This window comes from Panicum hallii, chromosome 9 (assembly GCF_002211085.1).
Source record: "Panicum hallii strain FIL2 chromosome 9, PHallii_v3.1, whole genome shotgun sequence".
Classification (NCBI taxonomy): domain Eukaryota; kingdom Viridiplantae; phylum Streptophyta; class Magnoliopsida; order Poales; family Poaceae; genus Panicum; species Panicum hallii.
The window spans coordinates 7,772,440-7,797,466 of NC_038050.1; the positions used below are offsets into that span (position 1 = coordinate 7,772,440).

The 25,027-nt window shown below is 50.9% G+C and overlaps 5 protein-coding genes and 1 long non-coding RNA gene across 7 annotated transcripts; 2 read left to right on the forward strand and 4 right to left on the reverse strand.

Moving 5' to 3' along the window:
• Positions 1–350: 350 nt before the first annotated feature.
• LOC112873670 lies at positions 351–1,576 on the reverse strand. The gene is made up of 3 exons (XR_003224804.1): positions 1,486–1,576; positions 1,231–1,365; positions 351–1,103 (listed from the first exon to the last, which is right to left on the reverse strand). It is a non-coding gene; the product is annotated as an uncharacterized LOC112873670 (long non-coding RNA).
• Positions 1,511–2,986, forward strand: LOC112873669 (CLAVATA3/ESR (CLE)-related protein 25). The gene is made up of 2 exons (XM_025936680.1): positions 1,511–1,779; positions 2,486–2,986. Exons 1-2 carry the CDS (start codon positions 1,511–1,513, stop codon positions 2,523–2,525), a joined length of 309 nt encoding a protein of 102 aa, XP_025792465.1. The 3' UTR covers positions 2,526–2,986.
• A 2,403-nt stretch (positions 2,987–5,389) lies between these two features.
• LOC112873668 (beta-glucuronosyltransferase GlcAT14B-like) lies at positions 5,390–8,251 on the reverse strand. The gene is made up of 4 exons (XM_025936679.1): positions 7,473–8,251; positions 7,300–7,375; positions 7,091–7,206; positions 5,390–6,186 (listed from the first exon to the last, which is right to left on the reverse strand). The coding sequence occupies exons 1-4, from the start codon at positions 8,185–8,187 to the stop codon at positions 5,642–5,644; spliced, it is 1,452 nt and encodes a 483-aa protein (XP_025792464.1). The 5' UTR covers positions 8,188–8,251; the 3' UTR covers positions 5,390–5,641.
• Positions 8,252–11,252: 3,001 nt separating this feature from the next.
• On the reverse strand, positions 11,253–15,945 carry LOC112877793 (HIPL1 protein-like). Its single transcript, XM_025942161.1, has 7 exons — positions 15,780–15,945; positions 15,526–15,692; positions 13,824–14,615; positions 13,531–13,747; positions 12,686–12,864; positions 12,062–12,303; positions 11,253–11,863 (listed from the first exon to the last, which is right to left on the reverse strand). The coding sequence occupies exons 1-7, from the start codon at positions 15,901–15,903 to the stop codon at positions 11,470–11,472; spliced, it is 2,115 nt and encodes a 704-aa protein (XP_025797946.1). The 5' UTR covers positions 15,904–15,945; the 3' UTR covers positions 11,253–11,469.
• Positions 15,946–19,382: 3,437 nt separating this feature from the next.
• Positions 19,383–20,456, forward strand: LOC112873915. The gene has a single exon (XM_025937011.1). The coding sequence runs from the start codon at positions 19,521–19,523 to the stop codon at positions 20,334–20,336; it is 816 nt and encodes a 271-aa protein (XP_025792796.1). The 5' UTR covers positions 19,383–19,520; the 3' UTR covers positions 20,337–20,456.
• Positions 20,457–20,884: 428 nt separating this feature from the next.
• On the reverse strand, positions 20,885–24,653 carry LOC112873914 (uncharacterized protein At4g38062-like). 2 transcript variants are annotated; one of them, XM_025937010.1, is made up of 2 exons: positions 24,544–24,653; positions 20,885–24,282 (listed from the first exon to the last, which is right to left on the reverse strand). In XM_025937010.1, exon 2 carries the CDS (start codon positions 24,275–24,277, stop codon positions 21,152–21,154), a length of 3,126 nt encoding a protein of 1,041 aa, XP_025792795.1. In that variant the 5' UTR covers positions 24,278–24,282; positions 24,544–24,653; the 3' UTR covers positions 20,885–21,151. The 2 variants fall into 2 exon arrangements, with proteins under 2 accessions (XP_025792795.1, XP_025792794.1); XM_025937009.1 differs by lacking the exon at positions 24,544–24,653 and adding an exon at positions 24,365–24,522.
• Positions 24,654–25,027: the final 374 nt, after the last annotated feature.

Consider the following 25,027-nt stretch of genomic DNA (forward strand, 5'->3'; position numbering starts at 1 on the left):
TCTGTTCCCTTGCGAGGACCGGACGGACACACATGGTCTCTCTCTTTGGCTTGGCGGCCCCGGCATTATGAAGGATATCCAGTGCAAAGGGCAAAGGGGAAAAAGGGAAAGGGCCCGAATCATCGCCGCCGCGTATCTACTTGTGCACTTCCTCTTATAGCCTTGTGCGTTGGGTGCGAGTGTGATGTGAGGATGCTGCTCTGCTGGACCCTGATACCTGCCGGTGGCTTGGAAGCATGGAGTGGTCATCAGAGATTCAGTCCTGATGAGGCTACGAAACCAACCCTGCAGCGGTCGAGATCCGTCTCCTAGGAAAACTTAGGCATTGTTCTCTAAGCAAATGGTGAAATGAATTCACTATGATACAGCATCAGTTGCTACACCTACTAGTGGCCAGTAGCTAGCACACCAGCATGAGAAATAGCTCGGTGTGCATGCAGTTGCGTATATCAAGAGTAATTTTTTTAAAGGAAAAAAAAACCTAGATGGTGTTTCCAAGGCGAGGGTAGAGGTCACAACCGTCCAAGCTGTGATCACCGGCCCAACAAGAGACCGTAGTACGGTGTTGGTCTTGTCACCGACTGTTTTATTTCTTCCCTTCCCGCTGCTGCTTTCTCAGTCAGCATCGATGCCAGCCAGTCAGGCCACCTTGTTGTTGGCATCAACAGACAACAGAGCAACCGTCATATGCAGCGAAATCATTGGCGCCACGCCGCAGGGACCGTACGCATGCCGCCATCATGCCTGCCCTGCTCGTACCACCAGCAATGGCTATTCTAATTCTACTAGTTCAAACTCGGCATGCTAATCAGTTTGGTCAGGCAGTGTAGGCCCCTGCAGGCAAGATAACTCCATCTGAATGGCGCTAGATCGCTTGCCCTTGCTGGCAAGGCACGCAGTGCTGACTGCTCCTTTGGAACTTCCCTGTCTTCCTTCTCCTTCCTCGGGCGGCGCCCAGGCCCAGCTCGATCACCAGTCTCGCAGGCCGATCACGACTAGACCTGGGGTGTTCCTGATTTGTACTTTTTTGAGCCAACCAACAAAGGAGGGGAAAGAAAGGAGCCAAAGCCGCTCGACAGCAGCAATGTGCCTCTCCCACACATCTGCATCCATGTAGCATCGATCAACATCATTGGATCGAACCCCAAAGCTCAGCAGGGTTCAGAGCAGGATGCGCATACATATATATAAAGATCATGTGCTGCGGATTGCTAGGATCGTCATACATACCAGCTCTCCCTTCACCACTTGTCACTCAGCTCCTGCTCGTCCGCTTGCTTGCTCCCATCTCCCAAGAGCCTTGCCTGATCCCTCCCGGCCCGTATATTCTGCGGCAACCTTTGCATCTCCTTTGGACATCGATCGCTATGGAGAGATAGCACTTGCAAGTTGATCATCACAACTTGCAGGAGAGAGAGATATTGCGAGTTGCAAGGGACAAGGATAGCTGGTAGAAGCAAGTGGTGTGATCAGTGATCACCGTACCTGAAGAGCAGAAGAAGCAGCGGCAATGGCGGGCAGGCTGGCCGTGCTCGCCTGCGTCGTGCTCTTGTCGGCGGCGATGGCGAACGGCATCAGGACGGCGGGGGCTGTTGCCCCCAGCGCTCCTGGCCCTGCTGTCGCGACGACGCCGAGCGCTGCCGCTGAAGCTGTGCCTACGCCGCCGGTTGCCGCCGCGGCGGCCACGGTGTCTTCAGACCAGCAGCAGGCTCCCTTGGATGATCCGTACAAGGACAGCAAGAGGAAAGTGCCCAACGGGCCTGATCCTATCCATAACAGGTACTAATCTCTCCTGATAGTTCTTTATATAGTATAGAACGCGCTGTTGCACTTGTGTTTCTAATTTCGCTCTGCAATGCAAATCTCTGAACACTGAACAGAGCTTATACTAAAAAATGCATGAGTTTGGAAGTTGCAACCACGCCAAACGATAGAACAAAGTCATGGTTCATGGCAGTGATATATTACCTCCTATTTGTTCTAACTTCTGACTAGCAGGTTAACTGGTTACCATGTCTAAAATCTTCATCTTGTTTATACAGTTATACACCTATACTTTTAAAAAGTGTAATTTCTATTTGCAAGATGAACTTGCTTTATTTGGCAGTTCGTCAGAAAACGCCGGTTTAGCTAGTGCAGGTAGGGGACCATAGAAATGCCGTCACAAACAAAGATGGTAGCTAGTTTGGAAAGAAGAGCTTAAGCATGGAGAGATATGCCTCGATATTTGTGCTCGTCGAGACCAGGAAAATAGGGCAGAAACAACCAAGTGATAGCATCACAGAAATTTACAAATGATGCACAACAAATGCGAACACCAGCACAGACCATGCAGTGCAAATATTTTTCGAATCAGGCATGCATGCATGATGGGTCCCATTATTGAGCACTGACCTCGATTCAGGATTCACCATGTCCTGCATTTTTCTCTCCCCTTCCCTTTGTGCATACGCCCTAACCATCATGATTCGCTTGCTTTTTTCAGGAGAGCCAGATGGGGAGAAGCACCGGCGAGGAGAGTGTAGGGTGACGACGACGTACGTACAGATTTCTCTCTGAAGGCTAAACAAACGGCGAGCGAGCATACATTGATGTGGAATGGAAGGTTCCCCATCCATCCATGGCGGAGCATGCGATGCCTGAGCTCCAGGTAGCCATGGTGGTGGTGGTCATGATGGTCGACGCCGACGACGACGCAAGTGAAGACACACTTATATGTATGCATGTATTAGAGAGAGGGTGAGAAAGGAGAGACCGAGATCACAAGGCCATACGCAGGAGGATGGTACGGTGGCTGATCTTCACTTTGGCCAAAGTGATCTCTGGATCCTCTCTCGATGAGGTTTTTGATGTTCTTCTCTTTTCCCTCTTTTTCCTTCTTCCGGGGGTTAATGGTGTTAAAAGGAGCACTAGTCCAACTCCAAGCACTCACTCACACAGAGAGCACGTAAAGCTCACACAACGCTCGAATGAACATTGATGAACAGAGACTGAATTCTTGCCTTCTTGGCACAGATTTTTGCAGTTCAGCTTTTCCTTGTTCCCGATGACCATCACTTTAAACGATTGGGTGTACGAATCCATGCTTCGAAAGGGCTGAAAGAAGTTTGGCATGCAGCAAATAATCCCATCCTCATCTCACCTCATGCATGTCGTTCTTGTCAGTAGTCACCAATCAAATCAAGCTCCAGAGTTCAGACCGGCCGGTAGCTGATCATTGGGCAGCTACGGACTACCACAGAGCCAGAAACGTTTTGATCCTTTGGCACGGTGGCCAGGCCAGCCACTGGCTCCAGCTTGGGCGTCGGCCTCTTTTGCTGGGCATCGGCATTGGCGTTGCCTTAGCTTTGGCCTTTGGCCTCTTTTGCACACAGGCAGCAGCAGCATCTCACCTCACGTCTTTAGTTGCTTTATCTTTTGCTGACGCCGCCGCTGCTGTCGAGTCGCGCATTTTGAGGATTTCGTGCTGATCGCGGCCTAGCTTGTATCGCGCATCTTGGGGATGACGACTGATCGAGGCTGAATCCATCTGTTCACTGATCAACGGCGCCCTGCTAGCCAGAGTCACAAACAAGTCTGCTGGCTGACTCGACTGTCCGCTCCGGCTAATTAGAATTAATATAAAAATAAGGCTTATAGTCAATAATTATAATTATCTACGTCACGTCTCTTTCATCTATTAAATATTTTAACACATACTCTAAAATATATATTTATCATTATCTAGTTACAATAGATTTCATTTTGCATCACACCTCCATGTGTGTTTCATATATATTTAATTGAAGCATTGTTTGTGGTTGGTATTCTTATCTCTTCCATTATACATGAAAGTATGGTAACACATATTCTGAGTAGTTTTTTATTAAAAAATAACATAAATAATATATTAGAATGATATAAATAGTAATTTAGAATTTTATATTAGTGCATTTTAATATTTTTTAATTATATAATTTAGATTCAGATTTAGAGATTATTTTAAATTTTAATAATAATATAATTCGATAATTTATATGTAGGGGGTTATTTGCATTATTTTTATAATAGCATAGGTGGATAATTTACACGAATATTAGGGGTTACTTTAGATTTTTTTATAATGACAGAAGTGGATAATTTAGATACATGTTTAGTGGTTATTTAGTCTATTTTTGTAATAGCAGAGGTGGATAATTTATTAGGAAAGATAACAGATCCAATGACTACTATGGTTAGAGTTATTGGATTGATGACTGAATGTTTGCAATTTTTATAAGAATTTTTCTATTTTTTAAGTATCCATCTAGGATCTAGATGACTTTATGTGGATCACTTTATGTGGAGGTTCTAAAAGAAGTCTCCAAATCGATGGAAAATAGGTACTACTAGACCGGTTTCAGTTGTGCCTGGGAATTAGGTATTTTGCTGTCGTGCCTGCGGCTGGAAACCGGAATCCAAGGACGAGGAGGCCTGCAACCATTGTAGGTTTGGGATTTTGGTCCTGTGTGCAATCGTTTTCGTCAGTCCATCTACAGCGATCACATCTTTTTTTTCCTTTTACTAACTATGCGACCTCGTGTTGCTGTACGGAGTACTGAGCATACATGGTTTCCTGGGAAATTTTGGAGTTTTTTATTCTCTTTCCCGAGGAAAATCTCCCTCTCCTCGTGACTCATGAGAAGATTGAAAAATCCGGAACTCAAACAAACGGACACTAAAATTCACGAAATTTGAACTATTGCTACTAGATACTGTAGGCAGCTTTTACCGAACGTTTCTTCAGGTGGCCAACGAAGATTGCGTTTTAGTTTTTTTCTGGTTGTTCTCAGGCTTTGGAAGAAAAAATGGAAGTTCATTCCCGTCTATGCTTTGTTGGCCAAAGCACAGACGGGAACTCAAAGCGTTCGCCGGTGGCGGAGTACATCAGGTGGGTGGGATAGGCGGTGGGGGAGTATGGCAAGGTTCGCCGGTGACAAAGCTGGTGACAGAGACAACGGCGAAGTTTGGTTGCGGCAGTTGGCTGTGGGAGCCACTGGAGATGAGGAAGACGGCGGCGCAGGGGTGGGGGCAGAGGTCGGCCGCGTTTCTGCCGGCGCCGCCGCCGGAGACGAAGATTGTGGCGGCGGGGGTGAGGAAGGGAAGTTCGTGGGCTGATTTCTTCGTGAGCCGCACTGTCTTCAGCGATGGAAACTCGGTGACGCCTAACCGCGCCCCTGGTCACCGGGGTGCAGCCGTGCAGGGTGCCGCCAAGAGCCAAGCCAACTTTGGGCCACCGATAGGCCTGTTGTTGTGTCAAACCGGGCCGTCCTACGTTGTGTCAGCTCAAATGAATGATCCAAGAGCAAGAGCCGGTATTTGTTTCATCAATGACCAAATGAGCAAAACCTCAGTACGGAGTATGCGTATATGAAAAAAGAATATTTAATAAATATATGGGGGGTCACACATTTTATCCCCTTTTCGTACTCCTATACATGTATTTATCCCAGAGTAGACGGCACCTAGCATCACGTACCATGCATATTCAGGTATCATCTACATGCCGTACGTTACCGTGAGTCCGTGACACTGTATGTATCCCAGAGTAGACGGCACCCAGTATGTATAGTGTACTATACACGACGTTCTGGTACGCCCCCAGTATAATCTTCAGGTATCATCAGTTGTCCTCCTCCACGACGCACTGCCTCGGCCGGAAGTTCTCCTCCGACAGCAGCGACGTGACGAGCCGCTGCAGCCGCTCGGCCCCGGGCCCGGGCCTCAGGAGCGCCGCGTCCCCGACCGCCGCGCACGGGTCGCTCCCGCCGCCCTCCCCGCCACCAGCAGCGCACCATCCCCCCGGCGCGACGACCGTGGCGTCGCCCGGCCGCCGCCCGAGGACGTCGGCGTCGATCCGGTCGAGGACCGGGTCGTCCCGGGGGAACTTGCGCGCGAAGGGCGCGCCGCTGGCGAGCATCCGGTCCCAGTCGGCGAGGGTGAGGTGGTGCGGGTGCTGCATCGGCGGGTTGTCCCAGGAGATGAAGTGGAGGTCGCTGTTGACGGTGGTGTTGCGGAACGCCTCCGCGTTGCAGGCCACCGTGTGGAAGTAGCCCTCCGGCGAGGAGATGAAGTTGGCGTAGTACATGAGCACCGTGCGGGGCAGGTTGTCCCACCCCCAGATCAGGTACTCCACGAACGGGCGCGACAGCACCATCCACGCAGAACCTGCAAGGCAACCACGTTCAGGTTATCCTGCTGCCCTCTTTTTTTTAAAAAAGAAAAAAATTGTTGTCATGTCGGTTGTGGACAAGTAGTGGCTGCCATGCTAATGCTATTATTGTGCTGTTAGAATATCATCCAATCCGTTCCTTATAAAACCACAATGATCAACTTTTTTTTCAGGTCGCCGACAAGTATCCCAGAATTTCAGACTCAATTCTGCACATGAAAACTGAATGCGTGATTGCCAACGCCTAGAAGAAAGTCCGTTGACGGGAGGAAGATCGAAGAGGGGAACACGTCGGAAGCAGAAAACAAAAGAAAACAAGACGTGGCCTCCACTCACCACCAACAGATTAGTCAGGGAACCATGCGATTCGTCAATAGTATAACCCAAACTGCAAAAAAGAAAAGGGACAAAAAATTGCAGGAAACTAAAGGTGGAATTACAGTTCCAAGCAGTCCAGCAACACCACCAAGGTTCAGAACCGTTACTACTGCAGCAAGCAAGCCTCAACGAAGCATCGCGTGCAAAACTTTTCCTGTAGACTTGGTCCGAAAAGAACAAGCTCTCATCACTCACCAAGGGTGAAATGTGCAACATTTTTTTTTGAAAAGCTAATGCGCCACATTTAAAGCGTACTGGTTTGCAACCACCTGCCTCTCAACCAACTAGATAGTGCCCCTTCATGTTCATGATTGGAGCAATTCAGAATCAAGCGATGGAAACTCCAAACGACCTACTGGCTTATGGGAACACGCGATTAGTTCTACTGTAGGGCAATCAACACCTCGAGAAAGAGACAAGGCGGACCAGCTGCGTGCTCGCGCTGAAACTCAACGGCTTCCGGGGACTCTTCTGTCAGGTAGTAGCGATCACGGGTGAACAGGGAGCGGAGTGTATCCGTACCAGTGAAGAGCTTGAAGGCCGTCGGCAAGCTCCGCTTCTCCGGCACCCAGAACAGGTCGCCCTTCGTCTTCATGTAGAGCGCGGGGTCTATGATCACCGGCATCGCCCTCGCGAACCTGAAAACATCATTGCACTTCTCAATTGCCAAGAACAAATCAATCGAGAACGCATGCACAGGACGTGCAATCGGGTGTGAGCAGAGCACGCACGCTTTCCAGCTGATGTTGCTCGTGTGATCGATGAAGTTGAGGTCGCGCGGCAGCTTGGAGAACACGTGCATCAAGTCTGCATCAGAAGCAATCGTGATCTGAGCAACTCTTATCGTCGATCGATCGATGCGCAATTGGTGGCGGGAACTGGGAAGGAGGAGGAGGATCCGTACCGTCCTGCGTGACAAGCGGGTAGTCGGAGGCGGAGAGGTTGATGAACCAGTCCCAGTCGGCGCCGCGGCCGCGGCCCTCGCCCCACAGGAACGCCGCGGCGGCGTGCAGCGTGGTGGTCACCATGGTGGGGCCCCTGTAGGTCACGAGGTTGGCCTTCTCGATCACCCTGACGTTCCCGGCCGCGGACAGGACCGGGTGCGCCGCGACGATGGCGGCGAGGCCGGCGCGGTCGGCGTCGGGCGCCTCCGCGTCGAGGTGGAGGATGTAGCGGTTCCTGGGGTGGTAGAGCGCGAGCAGGCAGCGGCTCATCATGCCGGCGTCCCCCGCCGAGCCGGAGATGAGGTACGCGAAGCGCGGCGGGAGGGAGGCGGCGGGGGGCGTCGGGCGGGAGAGCGTGGACTCGACGAAGAGCGGCGGCAGCGGACGCGGCGAGGAGGAGGTGGGGCGGGACGCCTGGGAGAGGAAGAGGCGGGAGGAGGAGGAGGGGAGCGGGAACGGGGAGGTGGCGAGCAGGAGCAGCAGCGCGAAGAGGCCCCCCGCGGCGACCGAGAGCAGCCAGCGGAGGTCGACGGACGTGGCGGCGCGCGCGGGGCAGGCGGTGGACTCCATGGCCGGGGGCTGGCGGTCGTCGGAGGCGGGAGCGGGGAGAGGCCGGGAAGGCTGGGCCGCGGCTTTATGGATCGTGCCAGCGTGAGCTCGGAGCCCTGACGTCATGGCGCGTGTCCGTGAGAGAGGGGGAGCACGAAGCCACGAAGTGCCGGAGATTTGGAGCGGTTGCGCCGCGCTGTAGGAAGGAAGGAAGCAAGGAAGCAACTCGAGCGAGCAGCAGCAGCCGTAGACTTTGAAATTTAAAACTGGGGCGAATAATATAATAATTCTATTGCACAAATGCACAGTTTGGATTTCAGATGATAAAAAGGTTGGACAGCGACGCAAATTTAAATCTCACATTTGCCTAGCTTCACTAGTTTTTGTTCCTGGCCCCGTGGAGAGTGCGGTACGAGCTGTACGACAGCGATGACTGCACGACGTGATTCGTACTAAGGCTATTGAAAGTGGACGTTTCGTATCCCTGTCTCCAGGAACATCGTATCAGCTCGGGGATGAACGAAACAGTATACCGCAATGGAGAGTTTCATTTCACTGTTTTCAAAGCTAACCAGTATAATTAAATGCTAGTTGATTTATTGGCGTACGGGATCCCCTATAAAACAACTGCGGTCGTTTCACGCCATTTCCAACGTGTCGGAGGGAATCTCCAGCCGGGTGGCGGAATGCACCCGCCTAATCCTAGTTAAGGATGGGTTTGGAGAAGACTTATGAGCGCTTGATCTATAGGCGGATGAACGCAGGAAAGACACAAGAATTTTAGAGTGGTTCAGGTTGCCGGAGCGTAATACTTACGTCAACTTTTGTGTTGTATTGATTGTAGAAATCTGGATGAAACCTGAACTGAAGTCTAAGGTTGGTTCCCGTGAGCTTGTAAGCTTGTCAAAAATTTGTCTTCTAACGAGTGTACGCTCCCTTTTATAGTCCAAGGAAGGTGCTTACACTGTGCGGGGCCCCGACACGTGAGCCCGGCCAACAGGAGCCTGTTCTATGAGAGATATGGAGATCTTCATCTCCAGCTCCTCTCCGTAGTCCTCTCGATCGAGAAGTTGATGTGCGTATCTACAGTCAGGATATGGCCGTGTGCAGTCTTGTCTGCACAGTGACTGCTGTCAGTGTTACCCAACAGTGGAAGCCGTGCTGCCACTGTCGGGTCAGGACCTCTGACAGACGTAGAAGCTGCGCTGACCCTGCCGCGTCGTCGCCTCCGCGCGCACTGTTACAGCGCACGCCTAGCTCACGTGCAGTAGGCCATCATTACTTACGCGCGCGGCGCCGTGACGGGACTACACGCCGTCTGCCCGCGCGCAGAGCACATTGACGCATCGTCTTGGTAACAGACGGGCTTACCGTGGTGTCAGTTGGGCAGACCATGCTTTGACTTAGGTGCACGCAGCCCACCTACCCGCATTTAATGCAGTTGTTGGGCTGGCGTACCGCAGAGGACATTCTGCCAGAGGCCAACCTAGAAGTCGCCACCCGCATCCGGTGAAAGCTGAAGTCACATAGGGAAGGGAGTTTACCCGGAGGAAGTAGGGGGGTCCGGGCCCCCGAGGCCAGACGGAGAGACAGGCCCATAGGGGTCTGGCTCCCACACGTGGCAGCGCCGGACCCCCTGGGGGTCCGGGCCCGTGGAAGCCATCCCCAAGTACCTTGCCCTCATGGGCACGTAGGGGGCGCCGGACCTATATGAGCTCAGGGGGGAGGTCCGGAGACCACGGTCCCAGCTGTCAGGTCCGGACCGTACGCCCCGCCTTTTAGAGGACAAGGGTGTGTGCTTGGAAAACCCTGTGTCCACTAGGGTGGACAGTCTCTCAGATGACTTCCTGGCGGGCTAAGCCGGCGGAGATGCCGATCTCCTCGTAGTGGGCTACAATGGCCTTCTGGCCGTTGAGCAGTTCCTTGGCGATGATGGAGGATAGGCGGTCGAGCATGTGGTGGCGCGCGTCCACCACGATGCGTTTGGCGCACACGTCGGAGCCTGACACTATCGCGCCTTTCTGTGAGGCGATAGCGAGACGCTAAGGGTCTGGACACTCTAGAAGGAGGTACCCCTGTCCGTATGTACCGACACAACATCTTGAAAACGAGTTAGCAGAGTGTCATGAGAATGAAACTGTTTCCTTTTCTTTCCTCATTAAATCAGTACCACATCATAAAAAATACTGATATATCATGGTAATTAATATCATGAAACTTGCCATGATCCTCCATTGTGATTAGCCCTAATAATAAAGCCAACATTTCGTTTCCCAGACCTGCGGCCGGCGACGTGTGCGTGAAGAGTCGCTGCGTCATGCCCGCCATGACGTTGGCACGGCCGCCGAACCGAGCAGCCAGCAGGCGTGGGCGGCGGCCGGCCGTACGGTGCCGTGCCAGCCCGTCCGGAGGGCGGGCTGTGAGCAGGGCGTGGCGCGCACAACCGGCGCAGATCGAAGCAGAGTGCGCGCCCCCTCGGCGCCGTGCCTGCGCCGTGTCCATCCGAGCCCCCGCCCCCTTGCTCAGGTGCTCGCGTCGCCGCTGCCAGATGCTCGGGCCCCGGGCGGCGACCGGACGCAGTCACGGGCGCGGCGAGCGCGCATCCACCGCACCGCGCCGCGCACCTTGGTTGGCACGGGGAGTGGCTGCTCGTGCGGTGCCGTCCATCTTCCTCCCATCATTCCTTCACTCACGACGCGTGGCCATTATACAGCCCGGCCGGCAGGCCTAGCTCGCGAGCTGGAATCCAACCGACCGTTGACAACGAAGATCCAGCGGCTCGTGGATTTTGTTCCGTCTGGTGCTAGAATGTTAAGCAAGGCCCCATCGATCGTCCTCCTGTTTCCCCTTTTGGACGCCGACACCTCCGCACGACGGGCCGGTCCGCCGGTGGACATCGCAGCACGAGGACGAGCAACCGCCGGACGAAGAGGGGCATATTTCGTGGGTCGCTGGGGCCAGGACCGAGGAGCCGTCTCGACGGGGACAAGGACAAGAACAGAAGGGAGGCGGCCGATTCCTCGGATCTTTTCCGGACCAAATGCCAAAGCAGCGAGCAAAACGTCGTCCAGGTTTTCAGGCACGGCACCAAATGCCAAAGCAACAAGCTCTCCCGTCCGTCTCCACTCACGGGCTCGTCTTCCCCGTCACTAAACCACCAAAGTTAGCGGAATTTAGCGACCTGCACGAGATGTCACAAGTGGCATATGTATTCAAACGTGGCGTCGCGAGTCGTGGACGCGAACCAAACGGACCCGGCATGGATGCTACTACATCTCGTGCTCTCCCACAGAACTTCAACTAAAAGTCTAGAACCAACACTATATACTAGTACACTACATACAGGTGGGGTCACTAAGGCTGCACACCAGGCGTGAAGCTAACGAAAGAACAGAGCGGGTGGGCCTCTCAGGAGTACAATGCACATACAACAAGCGCCAAAGCTACCGCCACCGACTTCACCGCCAGCCGTGTCGCCGGAGCAGAAGACGAAGCCCCTGGCGGCGTCGTTCCGTTGCTGGTCGCCGGTGTCTCCGCGGGGCAGGAGTAGCCGCACAGGCTGGGCCTCACGACTCGGTACACGCCCTTGCTCGCCAAGACGAAGACGTCCTTGCTGTTGTCCTCCCCGAACGAGAAGATGTAGCCGAGCAACGGGTCGGTGCTACCGGCGGCGGATTCGCAGGCGATCGGAGAGCTCTTGGGGCAGCTCAAGGGTATCACAGCCGAGGTGTAGTTCCCGCTGCCCTCAGGGGTCTCTGTGCCGGTCCACATCAGCGATGAGTACAGGTCAGTGTAGAGGTACCTGGCAGAGCATTAGCAGATAGGACCGTCGATCAGTGCTCCACAATCTAGAGAATTAACTAATCGAGCTACAAACTTGTGGCAAAATAAATTACTCAAGATGCTAAAGAAAAATATAGGTTATATCATGTAGTATTCCAGACCCAACTCTTCAGAAACTATGAAAAATATAAGTGCTCGCCAGGCAGTTACCACATACCTCCCGTATAAGCAAGGATCAGTAGACCCTCGGTAAACATATCCGCCTGTAATTGATGCAGATCCAATTTCCTTGTTGACAGAGGAATGGTCGTAGCCCATGACAGGGAAAATGGCGTTTATGGAGTCAAGTGACGTATTCCCCCCTGGCGACTGCTGTGGATGATAAATGTAAGGGCCCTCGTATGCACGCCATCCATAGTTTCCTCCCTTGGTGATCAAATCTACCTCTTCGTATGCATCCTGCTCATGTAGGGTAAAAGTCCAAGACAAAATCAGAAGTTGATGCCTGGCAAAGTTCAAGCTAAGGATCTACGTTTTATTCTCAAGTCTATCTTAGTTCTCTTGTTTCAGGATTACAAGCGGTTAATGAAAGGATTTTTATACTGTAAAATAAGAGTCAGTATAAATAAATCGAGACTTTTATCCTACTATATTTGAGTATAATAACATATACAAGGGAGATTATCACTAGTCTTATTATATTATATATTATTTTTTAATAAAAGAAGTACAGAAAACGTCCCTGCAAGAGGTCTAGAGAAGAACTGTCAACACTTTAATTTTTGTCTGGTTTTAAAAGGTAGAGACATGTGGCTTGATAAATTTAGAATTGGAATGGTACCTCTCCAACATCTCCACAATAGAAGTACGAAGGCCTCTCAGAATCAAAACTGCATCTCCATGGGTTGCTGAAACCCAAGGCCCAAATCTCTGGTTGTAAGTCACTATCATCAGCAAATGGATTGTCCTTTGGAATAGAATAGTTACCCCATGAGCTCTGGTTTATGGTTTGACTCTGGCCTGAAAAATAACAACATAATAAAGTTGAGAGCAAAACCCAATCAAAATTAAATCTCATACTTCATTCTACATGCCAAAAGCTTCAAATATCTCAGTGTTCATCTTCTAAACTAACTGACCTTTCAAAAGTGACTTGCCTTCCGAAGAAGGAAACATGAAATCAGCAAGTAACGTTGACATTCTGATGTCAAATTAGCCACCAATTAGCACTGTCAACTAGATTTCTATAAACACAATCCACAACCCTATGTACATACGAAACATCTAGTCATCAAAATTTTGAGGAATTTGTGTCATTCTAATGTTTCTGAGTTAGATTCATTTAACATCATTTTTTACATTAAAGTAATAAAAACTGCTCTTTGCACACAGACTACAAAACCTTTCTTAATTTAAACATTTCAAATGATTGCCCATAAAGTGAGAAATTGTATGGTTGAGGAATATATTGCGTTATTCTCGGTCATAATCAAATGTCACGCTTAAGAACATTAACCTTAACACTGGCACTCAGAAGAACAATACAAGCTAAACAACTGCAATCCTGCTAACTGAATGGTCTACAATAGTCCAGTAAAAGTAGTAACAAATATGCAGATGTACACTTAAGATTACAGGCACATGACTTCGCAACAAACAAGAACAAAATCATTATTGCCAACTTACTTTGTGTGCCGTCAATGTCAAACCTCATTATTTTCCCCAAAAGTGATTTCTTATTTTGAGAGAAATTAAAAGGGTCGCCTTTGCTTCCACCATCCCCCATCATAAGGTAAAGGTATCCATCTGTCGGTCCAAATAGTATTTGCCCTCCATGGTGAGCCGTATACGGCAGGCCCATTGTAAAAATCCTTCTAACCTCAGATGGATTGGCAGATGTTGCCTAGAAAATAAAATAACAGTGAGAAAATATAACTAAGATATCAAGATTTTTACAGGTGAAGTTAAACAAAGCATACCATAGAAACATTAGACGAGGAGGCTTTTGCAGAGTACTCTGAAACAACTACTTGGTACTGGCATGGCTGAGCACCATTATCAGTCCCGAGCTTCGATGGATCACAGTTAGCATCAGAATTACATGAACACCTACCAGCACATTTAGGCGATTGAGTTCTATCACAATTATAAGAAACAAAGAGGCGTCCATTGGTAGTGAATTTTGGATGAAATGCTATACCCATCAGGCCAAACTGAGAATCATAATGAACTTCATCAGTTAGATCAAGAAATGGGTTTGCTTCATCAAATTGTAGAGTGCCCCCAGAGCCTTGTTCTGGGATGGTTGCCAACCATATCTTTCCAGCTTGGCTAGACAAGAAAACTCTGTTGGATCCATCAGGATGTGGAGCCATGTTCAGATAGGATCCATTGCCTATTCGCTCAAGGCATATCCCTTTAGGGGTGGGTGATGGTTCTGTAGTGTTGAAGAAAACTGCATTTCCATTAAAGCATAAAGACTGATCTCTAGACGAGCCACCAAATGATGTGCAAAAGTCATTTTCTGAGCGCCAGACATCAGTGAGCTTTGACAATGAACTAGGTAGTCTTGCACTTCCTTGCAAGGGAGGTTGAAAGGGAGAGTTCACTATTGTCACATTTATGCAAGTCTCCCAAACTAGTTTACAGTAGTCTTGTGTAGAATCTTTTGATTGAGCAGAACTTGCTGAAGAAGTATAGTTGCACAGGAGAGGAACCATCTGAATCTTTGAGCTTGAGTTGAACAACTCAGCTGAAAATGGACTGCATTCCTGAAGGTAAACCAAGATATTTTTCAGTATATAAGAGCAACAAGGAACATCAAATACTGACTAACGGACAACATAAAGAACTGTAGATCTTTAAAAATAAGCAACAGTGCAATAGTGCTGACATAGTGACATGTAGTATGAACAGAGGGTTGACATCTTCATCCCAAAAGATAAGAATGACCTATGCAGGTCTCTCTCTCTCCCCTCTTTTTTTCTGTAGCGTGATTTTTCTCCTACTTTCCAACAGAAAGCCCATCTAGAAACCCAGCAGACCTGGTACCTAGCAAGAAACAAGGATTGTCTGCTCGAGATTTGACTTTGTCCATTCCAGCATGACAAGCTTTTAGATTCAAAACAAAAGATGTGAATTTTTTTTCTTAAGCTAGAAATATGTTTTTCTCAATTATGTCTTAACTGCAGAGAACAACTTGAATAAACATACTCCTCTACTTGCGCAAGCACTAGATACCTGAATATACCCAACATGCAGTTTGTCCTATTATTTTCTCCTTTTGGGGATGCACATCGATGTTTCTTAGTATATTCTTCCCAAGATTCTTGGAATTAACATGGGCATGGTAGCGGCAGACAGCGCGCTCGTATCTCAACAAAGATCCCACTAGTTGTCCAGGCCTCCGAGATCCAATAATATTTGACTGAGTACTCATATGACGGATCAGCACCAGTGGCACTACTTTAAAAACTAAAAACTACCTAGTATTCTCGACTCTCGAGAAAAGGGGAAAAGACAAGTGCCACTACACTAATCCCCCAGCTTCCGTTTCCCCTCAGGCAAATCATCGAGCACGTCGCGTGCAGCCCAGAGTCGCAGTCAACAGTCAGCACCCAACAGATGTTCAGCCACGCTAACCGGGCGCGGGGTAATTCAAATCATTTGGTCGGTGATTACCGCGCAGAGGACGGACTTGACGACGCCGGCGCAGGCCGCGTCGGAGACGTTCATGGCGTCGAACCTCTTCCGCAGCGCGGCGTCCGCGGCGGCGTCGCAGCAGCTGCCGCCGCCCCCGCCGTAGGCCGAGCAGAAAGACAGCGTCCTGTTCAGCGGCACAGGCGCCCCTGCAAGCAACAACAATCAAGCAAGCAGAAAGTGAACGACCGAATCAGAGGGCAAGCGATGAAGCGAATCGGAGAAGCGCCGCTCACTTCCGTCGGTGCATAGCGGGAGGGCGCGCGCGGCCGGCGGCGACCACGCGGCGAGGCAGCAGCAGACGAGGAGGAGGAGGAAGAGCGAGCGCCGCGCGCGCGCGGCGAGGGCGGGCCTCCTCATCCCGGGCTACTGCGGCGGGGGTGCGCCTGGCTCCTGCGGGCATGGCCGAGCCGCGCCGCGCCGAGGAGCAGGTAGATTTATTGGAAAGATGAGCTGATGAGGAGGGACCGAGGGAGGCGGCGGGATCGGCAGCATGGCATGTGAGTGCTGACCAAGTTGAGTTTAAATATGGCGGGCAAGTGGAAGGGAGACATTTGTCTACCGCTGCTCGCCTGCTCGGATGGCGACTGCTTTGACTACACCACTGGTCGCTGCTCCTCATGCTGGTTTTTCTGGTACGGAGCTGAAGAGCAGGGCGGCCATTAACTCATGGCAAACCAGAGCACCAGAAAATTAAGAATTGTGCTAGTGTAGTTAACTTGATACGCGGCACTCCGCATAGTCGGGCACCTTGAGTTTGACAAATTTTTATTTTGAAATATATCTAGGCATGCTGATGAACTTATGATAGACCACTACTGGTCGGTGTTAGTTGCGAAACAGGGTCACTTGTTTTTCCTTTTTGAAAGAAAAAACAGGGTCACTTGTGACTTGTGAGCTTGACGCCTTTTGACTAGGCAGCCTGTGGGCCACCATACATTTGGCCACTGGCCAGCCGTGTGAACATATACGGTAATAAGATGAACAAAGCATCTTGAAATACTATACTCCTGCCTCCTTTCATGACAGATAATCTAGCTGTTTGTTCAAAAGAAAACAGATAATCTAGCTGAAACTGAATTTTCAAAAGTTTCTATTTTTGCAAAAAAAAAAGTTTCGAAGATTCGCTTGCTTTTATATCACGAGCGTCTTCACCTGAGTTGATGAAAGCGAACACACCTGACGAGTGAGAACAGAGAGATGAGAGGTTTGTGCTGTTTGACCTTGCCTTTCAACAACATTCATGCATGGCCAGTACATCCATATTGACATTGTCAACCACCAGTGAGGCGAAACACACAAGTCAACGGCAAAGATCGCCCTTCAATAAAAACAAACAAACAGATGAAAGCTTTTGCGCAAGGTGAGCTCAAAGTCGCTTTTCTACCTTCAATTCAATTATTCAACCGTCGGCTCGGCTCCCACGTCAAGGTCAAGGGGCACAATTCAACGGCTGGAGTCGGCAATGGGCTCACAGATTCTCCGTGTTTGAACTGCTAGTAGTGAGGATAGTGTGTACACTTGACTTTATCAAGTGGAATTCTCAAAAAAAATCTTTCTTCTCACGAATATTTTACGAGAGTTGAATTCACATGTCTTGGGCCGAGTGGATCAAACATTGAAGAATGGAACTGGTAAGTGAACTCCTAATGGGCCAGAAATCGCAATCCACAAGTCTACCATGACATTCGGCCCACGACAAAATTCCGGCTCAGCCTGCTCCTACACGAGTCGGGGTGTCGGACTCGACCACCGACCGATCATCGTCGATTCGTTTTTTCGCGATCGCCGCGCGTATAAATATATCGCGCCTGCCGTAACGCACGCGCAAGTGCCCAGCGCAACCAATCGGCTCGCCTTTGCACTTCGCATTCGCAACAACTCCGCTCGATCTCGAGTTCTCGTCTTCTCGATCATGGCGGCAGCGGTGGCCGCCGCCGGCCTCGACGCGCGCATGAAGCTGCTGTGCAGCCACGGCGGGCGCCTCGTCCCGCGCGGCGGCCCCGACGGCGCGCTGCGGTACGTGGGCGGCGAGACGCGCGTCCTCGTCGTGCCCCGCTCGGCGACCTTCCGCGACCTGGCGGCGAGGGCGGCCGAGGTGGCCGGCGGCGCGGAGGTGCGCGCGATCAGGCACCGCCTCGCCGACGACGAGGGGCTCGAGGACGTGCTCGTGTCGGTCACCTGCGACGAGGAGCTCGCGCACATGCGCCACGAGTACGACCGCCTGCGGGCGACCCGACCCGGCGCGAGGTTCCGGGTCTTCGTCACCACCACAGCGGCCTCCGCCGGCTCAGGCGGCGGCGTTTACCAGCAGAGAGCGACGGCCGGGCTACCACCCCTCGCGCCGGCTATGCGGCGCGTGCAGAGCGAGCGGGCGATGCTGCACCGGCGGCTCGCCTACCCAGCGCCGGTGCGGCGCGTCCAGAGCGCGCAGGAGTTCTCCGGAGACATCCACGCGCAGCAGCCGTTCCACCACCATCGCCACCAGCAGTGCTGCTGCTCCTGCCGCCAGCGCCGTGACCTGTGCGCGCCCGGTCCGCCGCCGGCGTGGCCAATGAACGCATTGCCCTACATGCCCAAGAAAGCAACTGCTGCTCCTTCGATGCCCGCGGCGAAGGCAGCCGGGCGGGTGGTCTTCACTGACGCCGCGAGGGAGATGGCGACGAGCAGAGACGCCCAGGCGGCCATGGAGGAAAGAAGAGCGATATGGGAGTTCGAGTGAAGCGTACGTGCTAGGGCTTAGTTGCCCCTGATCTCTGTGAATTTGCATCTACGGTTGGAACAGCGAAAAGCATCTGTACAGCCCATCTGAGATTCTGAGTTGACGTCCTCTGCTTTAATCTGGACGAATTGTTGTTTTTTTTTGTCATACACACTGAAGATTGTCTATTGTTTCTTATTTTTGTCCGCAATGGATGTAAACTTCAACTGTGTAATGCAGATTATTGCTAGCGTTGTTTTGACTGTCGGAGATTATTTTGTATGGTTTTCACTTTTCAGGATGTCAACCTGCCGTAATTTCCTACACCAGATCTAAGCTAAGCTACCTGGAGAACCCTATTTACCTCCTGGACAACCAGAATCGACTAGTAACTCTGATAAACAGGCATATTTGCTCTGGCAGTCTGGTCAGAGACATGTTTTTCTCTGAGCAAAGAGCAAAGAGTGCTACTATTTGCAGGCTAAGGAGACCACCACTGTCATTATTGTCTACACTCTACAGCCGACAATGTTTCAGGATTCATAATTTGAATTTTCAGCTAACGAAGTGAGATGACATCTCGGTCGATACCATTTGCCGAGTCAGCTGGCTACACACCATTCGCTCTGTTTCTTTTTATAAGGTATGTTATACTGTATTTAAGAAAGTCTTTGACCACCAATTTTCTCTCTTACAATGATATTATAAATTTGTAAATGGCTATAAAATCAATTTGCGAATATTAATATATTAATACAACTTTTATGTAAACATGCATATATAATTCAACTTCCGTTTCTCAAAATTTTACAAAAATTGACCTTTCCGAATCCTAACGCGCCTAATTAGTTGAACGAAATTATTTAAAGAAAATGAGAGTTTAAAGGTGAAACATTATCCTAATTGGTAAGCACGCAGGATGGAACGGGAAAAGGAATCTCAATTCCCTAACACGCCTCAATTTGTTAGCAAACCACGTGTTAGCTTCTGAATGGCATCACATCGACGATCGACCGCGGGGATTGATTCCGACGGTGACGAGCTGCCTCTCCTTGAGTTTCCGAGCTTCATCCGACTCGTCGTCCCGCCGAAGAATCGCGTCCCACGAACGGCACCAGCAACCGCCGTTCACCTTAATATGGACTCGATCAAGACTTCCGAGTCCAATTCGACCGCATAATCTTCGCTCACGCGTCAATGGCGGGGCTATAAACTCACCAGTCACGACCCAGCGAGCCTCCCACACGGATCCACTCCACCGGGTCCACTCGGCCTCATGGCGGTGCCAGAGGCGGCGTCCTCCTGCGACGGCAGCGGCGCGCGCATCACGCTGAACTGCAGCCACGGCGGCCGCTTCCTGCCCCTCGGCCCCGGCGGCGCGCTGCGGTACGTGGGCGGCGAGACGCGCGTCCTCGCCGTGCCGCGCGCGGCGACCTTCCGCGACCTGGCGGCGCGGCTGTCGTCGGAGGTGGCCGGAGGCGCGGAGGTGCGCGCGATCAGGCACCGCCTCACCGACGAGGGCCTCGAGGACGTGATCGTGTCGGTCACCTGCGACGACGAGCTCGCGCACATGCGCGACGAGTACGACCGCCTGCGCGCCACGAGGCCAGCCGCGAGGTTCCGGGTTTACGTCACCACCAGCGATTCCGCCGGTCCCGGCGGCGGCGGCGGCTTCCAAGGGCGGATAGCTGCGTCAGGGCTCCCACCCCTCGCCCCGAAGATGCGGCGCGTCCAGAGCGTGCAGGCGCAACTGCACCGGCGCTGCCTCGCCTTGCCAGCACCGATGCGGCGCATCCAGAGCGCGCAGGAGATCGCACGGGCCACCCACGTCCAGCCGTCCTTCCGCCACCGGCGCCAGCAGGAGTTCTGCCGCAACAGTCAGCGCCGTGACCTGTGCGCGGCCGCGCCGCCGCCGGCGCGTCCGGTGGACGCACCGCCCTGCATGTTCAAGAAAGTACCTGCTCCTTCGGTGCCCGCGGCGATGGCAACAGGTCGGGTGGTCTTCACCGATGCCGCAAGGGAGAAGGCGAGGAGCAGAGGCGTCCAGGCGGCCATGGAGAACAGAAGAGCGATCTGGGAGTTAGCCAGTTAGGGCTTAGATTGTGTTGACGGTTATTGCCATCGTTGACTAGTGCAGAAGCTGTAAATACAGATTACTGTGTAAATACAGATTCTAAAATACATATTAGTACTTTACCATTTGTTGTTTATTTCTCAGCCACAGCCAAAAAGAGTGACTGTCTTTTTTCCCTTCAGTGGAAGTATATACTCAGAACTATGTAAATACAGATTAATTTGTCAATGCATCCTCCAACTTGTTGCAGTTGCATTAAGTTCTTTTCAAACAACAATGGCACATAAAGACAAGTATGCTATGAATCGCATAAGTTTCAGTTAACAACTCAGGTAGTATAGAATAAAAAAAATAACTCAGGTAGTAGATATTAAAATTGAATCATACAAATAGTGTCGAAGCATCTGAAGTTATACAGCCTTAACTACACTAAAATCTCCATAAAACAAAAAACTTGGCAGTTCATAATCATGAGCTTCAGACAGGAAACAAGAAAATCGGGCAGATATCAACATGTAACCAATGAAGTTTATTAATCAGAGTATCCAACAGTGCTCAACAGTAAGTAGCAGCAAATCCAGAATAGGCTTCATTCCATTCAATAATGGGGAATCTATGTAATTCAAATCCAGTCCAATAAAAAAAAACATGTTGGATAACCCACATCCATTGCGTGTAAATAACATAACACATGGCATTAGGGAAGGAAAAGAAAAGGTACAAATCTAGCAATCTATGGGCAGCATGTGAAGTCTCTAGGATTCTTGGAAAACAGAGTACAAATGTTACAACAGTGTCAGTACACGATCTGACCTATCTACCAGGTACAAAGACTAGTAGTTGTGCTCCTTCAGAGGTGATCTTCTCTCTACAACCTGCGCTGATTTGTTCCTGATCAAAGATGCAGAAGTTCTAGCATTAGTTTTATCTAAGCTAGGCTTGTCATCGGATGGTTCCTCTTCATTAACTTTCTGCATGATCATTCTCAAATTTGACATCAGGTTTTCACCTCCATAAATTACCTCCCCCATGGTATTGGTGAGCCCAGTCAGCTCATCAACTAACTCACTCCTCTCTTGAAGAACAACATTAGACAGATCTGTTGTTCTATACTTTAGCACTCCCAGCTGCTCTTCTAACATTTCTTTTCTTTCCTCCAACGATTTAAGTTTATTTGCAACTTCCAGATGCTCCTTTGATTTTTCTGTCATTTGTGCAGTAGACTCAGCTTTGAGCTGCTCAATACGATTCTTCAAATTTCCTGACTGCTCTTTCTCTAGCACTAGATCCACCTGCAGAGACTCGAGTTCTCTTTCACATTCTGCAATGAGCATATCCTTGAAAACACTATCATGCTCTTGGATGATATTAAGTGAATTTAGAGATTCTGCAAATCGATAAAGTTGATTAACCTCGAGCTGAACTTCTGTGACTTTTGCTGCTGCATTTTCAAGAAGTTGCTCGATGTCAAGTTTAACAGATTCAACAGTTCGTTGAATATCAGAAATAGCAATTTCTTTCTCTGCAATTAGTGTATACCAATCTGCTTCCTCTTGATCAAACATATACATGATCTCCTGCTCCCTACATGCGAATTTCTGCTCAAAGGAACTAACCCTTTCTTCAAGCTCCAAAAGTTTTTTGTCATAGACCTCAACAATTTCAGAGTAGCTGCTGTTTACTTCTTGAATAGATTTCTCATACTCCATCTTGATAAGACTACCCAAGTCAATTTTTTGGCCCAGGTTTTCTTCTTCTAGTACAGCAATGTGCTGCTGAAGCTCATCAATCACCTTTCCTTTCTCGCTAATTATACCACATAACTTCTCCTTTTCTTTTGTATGACACTCCTCACTCTCCATTTTGGCAATAAGAGCAACATCCAAATCTCTCTTCAGTATGCAGTTTTTATCCATATATGTTTTGAGTTCAGTTTCCATATCAACCTTCAGCTTCTTCAAATGCTCCAATGCTTGCTTTTGCTGATGAAAATTGTTCTCAAATTTGCTCAGCTCACTGCTCCTCTCTGAGAGGACATAATTTGCCTCATCGAGGGCACCTAGTAACTTTACCTTTTCTTGTCTAAGCACCTTCTCAGCTTCCATCTTGGCAACAAGGGCAGCATCAAGATCTCTCTTCAGTGTATGGTTGCTATCCATATAGCCTTTGAGCTCGTTTTGCATATCAGCTTTCAGTTGTTCCAAATGCTCAACTGCTTGCTTTTGCTGATGAAGATTGATTTCTAATTGGCTCAGCTCATTCTTCCTATCAGCAAGGGCACAGTTTGCTTCACCGAGAGCACCTAATGCCTCCCTCAATTTCTCCTGCAGGTTGTTTTCTTTCTCTGAAGCTTCATCTTTTATGCAGTGAACATCTCTTGATGTGTTGTCAAGCATCTCTTTGTATGCATCAACCTGCCTTTGCATCTTCTCGTGCTCTTGTTCTGCATGTTCTAGCTCCTCAATTCTTCCCTGCAATTTTTCTATTACCTCAGATTGCTGTTTCTGTTCCACTTGAGATTGAACAATCGTGCAGTTTCTTTCTTCCAGCTGCTTTCTAACCGAAGAAATTTCCTTTTCAACTTCTTCACAATGATGCTGCATATTCAGTTTAACAGTATCAATACATGAGCAGGACTCGTGAAATTTTGACTGTACAACAGTGATAATTATCAAAGCTTCCCAATTCTCCACAGTTTGCAGCTCAAGGGACTTGTAACTGCCTAGTAACTCATTCCGCATTTCCCTGATAAGCATATCTTTAGATTCCAGCTGTGATAAGCATCTGTCCAAGTCACCCCCAAGCTTCTCCATCTGCATTCTCCACTCTGCTTCTTTATCTCTCAGCTTCTCAGTGCAATTTCTATGTGCCTGCTCCAGAGCTCGGAAATTCTCCCGCAGATCTTTCAATGACACAACAGCATCTGCGCCACCAATCTGTGCTTCTTGGTACTCCTTCAGCATCGACCGCAAATCCTCATTGTCTTGCTCAAGATGTGCCTTAGTGTACCCCATTTCCTTAAGCAATGTGACCTTCTCAGCCAGCGAGCTCCTCAAAGATGCAATCTCACCATCCCTATTGGTGGTCAACGACTCGACCATTGATTTCGCCTCTTCATATTCTGAGACTACATTGCCATACAAATGGCGCAGCTCAGACATCTCTGCTTCCACCCGCTTCCTCCGGCCTTCCTCATGTGCCAATGCCTGGCTGCACATCTCCAGCTTGGATCGGAAATCCTCTGCAACCCTGGTCTTGGAATCCAAATCAGCCACAAGAGCACCAATGCGATCAACCAATGTTGACCTATCCGAGCCCCACTCCTTCTTGGCCGCCCTGAAGTCATCCTGGACCTTCTTGAGCGCCTCCTCAAGGTGCCGGAACTGCTCGGCCTTCCACTTGAGCTTGCTCTCGACAGCGGCTTTCTCCTCCTCAAGCTTCACCAGCATGTCCTCCCTCACCGCCACCTCCCTCGGCGCCAACGCCCTCTTCTCAGCCTCGCCGCACCTCCTCTCCTTCTCCGACAAGAGCCCCCTGAGCCGCGCGACCTCGCCGTCGCGCGCGCGCAGGGTGCCCTCCTGCTCCGCCCGCCCCGCCTCGGCGTCCTCGAGCGCCGCGAGGAGCCCCCTCTTGTCGGCCTCGAGCGCCTCGGTCCTCTCCCGGAGGGTGCTCTTGAGCGCCTCGTGCGCCGCGCAGAGGTGCCTCAGCGCCTGCTCCTTGTCGGCCAGCCTGGCCTCCAGCAACCCGCAGCGCTCCCCGGCGGCGGCGGCCTCCTCGCCCCTGGCCGCGGCCTCCGCCGCGTGCCGCTCGGCTTCCGCCCGGGCGTCCCGCAGCCGCGCAGCCTGGTCGGCGCCCGCGCGCTTGAGGCCGTCGGTGAGGTCGGACTTGGCGCGGAGCTGGGCGGCCAGCGCCTCCACCTCGGCCCGCAGGTCGTCGAGCTCCTTGCTCATCTCCTCCATTTCCGCTGCGCGAAAAATCAAAGCAAAACGTCAACCCGAAACCCAGGCAACTAACGAAATCTCGCTGCAGTGGCGGGCGGCGGGCACCTTTCTGTGAGGAGCAGGTCGGGAAGAAGGAGCGGGACATGGAGCGGCGCCAGGAGGCTAGGGGCTCGGCATGGGCGAGCTAGCGCGGCGCCGATCGGTGGCGCAGTGGGGAATGGTGATGGCGAAACCCTAGCGCTGGCGGTTGAGTGGAGGGGAACGAGAAGGATTTGAAATTTTACCTGGGATTGACTTGAGTGAGGTGGTGCGGCGCGGCCGCAGCAGCGGGAGGCGGATCTGATGATTCTGATCCGGGCGGCCGCCTCCGTTCCGTTTTCACGGGCTCCCCATGTCTCCAGGATTGAAATTGGCTGCGCGGCGGCGAGGCCGAGCAGAGCACATAGGCTGTGTGGTGTGGTGCGGCGCGCGCACGGATTGGGCCCGCGTCAGCACCATGCTTCCTTGAAACTGGCCCAGGAAGCCTGCGTGCCTACCGATCAGTTAGTTTCACGTTGGCCCAATGTGATTATGCAGGCGGCCCAGGGGCCCGTCGCGCGCTGGCTTGCCTATAGGCCCTGACCCCCTGGCCCATGAACTCAAATGTTCGACCAGTGACCAGTCACACACACTGGCACAGCAGCCCCGTTGACCACACGGACTCCAGTAGCAGCTCGCAAGATTACTGCTCGTTATCAAAAGAAAGGAACTTTGGAGCGTGAACCCTCA